At 41.7% G+C, this 2,905-nt stretch overlaps 1 protein-coding gene across 1 annotated transcript; it reads left to right on the top strand.

The window, feature by feature from the left end:
• On the top strand, nucleotides 1-2,532 carry LOC131023109 (ninja-family protein AFP2-like). The gene is made up of 2 exons (XM_057952655.1): nucleotides 1-899; nucleotides 1,798-2,532. The coding sequence occupies exons 1-2, from the start codon at nucleotides 341-343 to the stop codon at nucleotides 2,325-2,327; spliced, it is 1,089 nt and encodes a 362-aa protein (XP_057808638.1). The 5' UTR covers nucleotides 1-340; the 3' UTR covers nucleotides 2,328-2,532.
• The last annotated feature ends 373 nt before the right edge of the window (nucleotides 2,533-2,905 follow it).

The raw sequence follows: 2,905 nt of genomic DNA, 5'->3' as shown, positions 1-2,905 counted from the left end.
GGAATCTTTAGATTTTGTAGGACATTACAATAGCCGCTAATTTACGGATTTGAAGCTAAATCCGCACTTAACTCCGAACCTCTTCCGAACCTAATTACGAACTTTTTCTCTTCTTGCGTGTCAACAACCACCCTCTCCACTTCTCTCATCCCTCCACGTGGCAGAAGCCCGTTTATTCTCTCTCTTCTCTCTGCGTTGGTCTCTTTCTCTAACCATTCAAACCTAGTCCAAACACAAGAACAAAATAAGCAAACAAGCAAGCGCCAACAACAACAATGTCGTAACCCAATTCCACATTTCAATTCTTTTTTCTCGACTTCTGCAACGCAAAATCGACGAAATGGGGCGAGAATTTCCCACAATGGAAGACGAATTCGAGCTCAGTTTGGAGCTCTCCATCGGCGGTTGCTACGCCAAATCAGAACCCACGAGTTTAGAGAGAGAAAATTCGAGATCTGATTTTTCCTGCGACAAAGCCAAATTCGACGCTGCTGCGGCGGAGAATGGCTGCGAGTTTTCCGATCTGCAGAGGAGGAGAGAGATGCAGGCGATGAAGAGGAGGGAAGCTCGGATGAAGAGAGGATTCAAGAAACCGAGGGGGCTGATCAACGGCGGCGGCTTCATTGAGGAGGATAGAGTGGCTGCGGAGGCGCAGCAGCAGCTCCACGGTGGAGCTGGGGAGGAACCGCCGCGGAAGAGAGAGAAGAGCTTCTTCGGAGAGAATAAGGTTTCGTGGGGTGATTATGGGAGACAGCAGGCGCAGTTTCTGTTGCCGGTTGCGTGTCCGTGGGTGGCGCCGGCGGGAGAGAGAGATGAGAGGAATTCCGGCGGAGAGACGCCGGGTAATGCGGCGGCGAGTTCGCCGGCTGTTTCTCATCATCCGAGCACGTCCCAGAAAGGTGAGATTACGTTGTTCATTTCTTTGTCGTTTGTTTGTCTGGTTTTAAAATCTTGTTTCAAAATAGGTTGTTACTACAATTATTTAAATATTTATACTCATAAACTGTATATAAGTATCAATTGAGGCTTGTGTTATAGTAAAAATCTGATTAATTATGAATCCTCCATTTAACTTATGCAGTGATTGCGATTTATAAAATAATTGCATTTTCGTGGTGATGTAATTGTGTAGTTATTAGCGTACTTACTTTATAAAAGCTGTTTGTGATTTATATATATATATATATATATAAAGGAAATATGTGTCGATGCTTAGCTCATTATGCAGAGGAAATTCTTGAATAGTTTTGCTTGATTATTAGACATTACTTGAATCATTGAGTACAAGACTCTTTCTTACCCTTTACTGTTCCAAATAATGTGATGATTAAGAATTATATATAATGTATTTCAGTTAATTCATTAACTAAATTTGTTATGAAGTAGACTGAAATATGCCAGCATTATGATATTGCGATGCATCATTTGTATGAATAAAACACATTGTTGGTTATGAATCATTCTTGAATTACTGTCTTAGTTGCTGCAGCATTGTCTCCATCTTCTGCAAACTTATCTCTTTCCTGTTTATTCGCATTGTTGAGGTCATCGTAACACTACGCCATTACCATTCTACGCGCTAAAATGCACGATGCATAGCTCGTTGTGTTGTTGTAGCGCGTTTGATGAGGTCATAACTCCGTGAATATCTTCATGTCCGTAGCTAGATTCGCATTGTGTTCGCCTAGTTGTAGAGTGGTTAATGTCTGATGTCAAGGCAGGTGCATTTTTGAGTGTATGGTGGCCCTTTAAAAAATTATTTATCCAAAAAAAATAACAAAGTAGGTGCATTTTCAGGGGGGAGCAGTAGTGATACAGGAAGCCATTCAAGTAGCTTTGCCACGCGCCACAACGACAAGGTCGAGGCTAACAGCTCGACGTCTCCGCCGCGCCGGTGCATCGGCAGCACGAGCCACGAACAGAGCACGAAGGTGGCGGCTGTATCACCAACCATCCAATCGGACACAAGCAAAACGGGCCAAGGATCCACCATATGCGCCCAGTCGAACCTAACCGACACTACTTGTTCACCATCGGACAAGCCGTCGCCCTCGCCCACGAGCAGTGTGATCAACGCGCCTCCGAATCCCAGCCAAGATGGCAGCGCTTCACCTCTGCATATGCCATGCGTCTCCACCACAGGCAACGGCCCGGATGGCCGGACCATCACCGGATTCTTGTACAAGTATACGAAGTCCGAGGTGAGCATCATGTGTGTGTGCCATGGGAGCTTCTTTACGCCCGTGGAGTTCGTGGAGCATGCTGGTGGCGTAGATGTAACGCATCCACTCCGGCATATCACCGTCGTCCCGTCGGCCGTCCGGTGATGATGATAGGGTAGTTTTCTTGAACGTCTCAAAAATTTCTTCCTAGTTAAGTAGCATTTTTGAGGCGTAGACTCTTTTATCTTGAAATGTAGTAAAGAGACATCACTTGTAGAAACCAAAGGGTTTCATTTGGTGGTCTTTGAGCATTTATTGTGGATAAGAGGATCTCGACTTTTTTTTTTTGTTATTTGATTTTCTTAGTATACGCAAGTGGGGCCGATGTTTTTTTTATTATTATTATTGTTATAACAAATAACAAATAATTTTAAGGACGTGAATTTGAACTATTTTCAATTAAAAATATTAATCACCTTTCTATTATATTAATACTATTAGACCAATATATGCATATAAATAATCAATGGTATTAATCACTTTATCATGTCATTAAATAGGGAATAATTTCAATTGGATTTCTCGTATATGATGAGACTTTAAATTGATTTTTAAGTATTAATTTAATGTATGTTACGGTTGATATTTATTTAGAAGGAGTGAAAGAATTATGTAGGGAATGCAAATTTTATCAATTTTTAGAATATTGTTAATCCACATTATATATTATCTTATTCAACACT

Source organism: Salvia miltiorrhiza, chromosome 1, assembly GCF_028751815.1.
Source record: "Salvia miltiorrhiza cultivar Shanhuang (shh) chromosome 1, IMPLAD_Smil_shh, whole genome shotgun sequence".
Lineage (NCBI taxonomy): Eukaryota > Viridiplantae > Streptophyta > Magnoliopsida > Lamiales > Lamiaceae > Salvia > Salvia miltiorrhiza.
The sequence above is the reverse complement of the archived record's forward strand: the minus strand, read 5'-3'. Positions and strand labels throughout refer to the sequence as shown.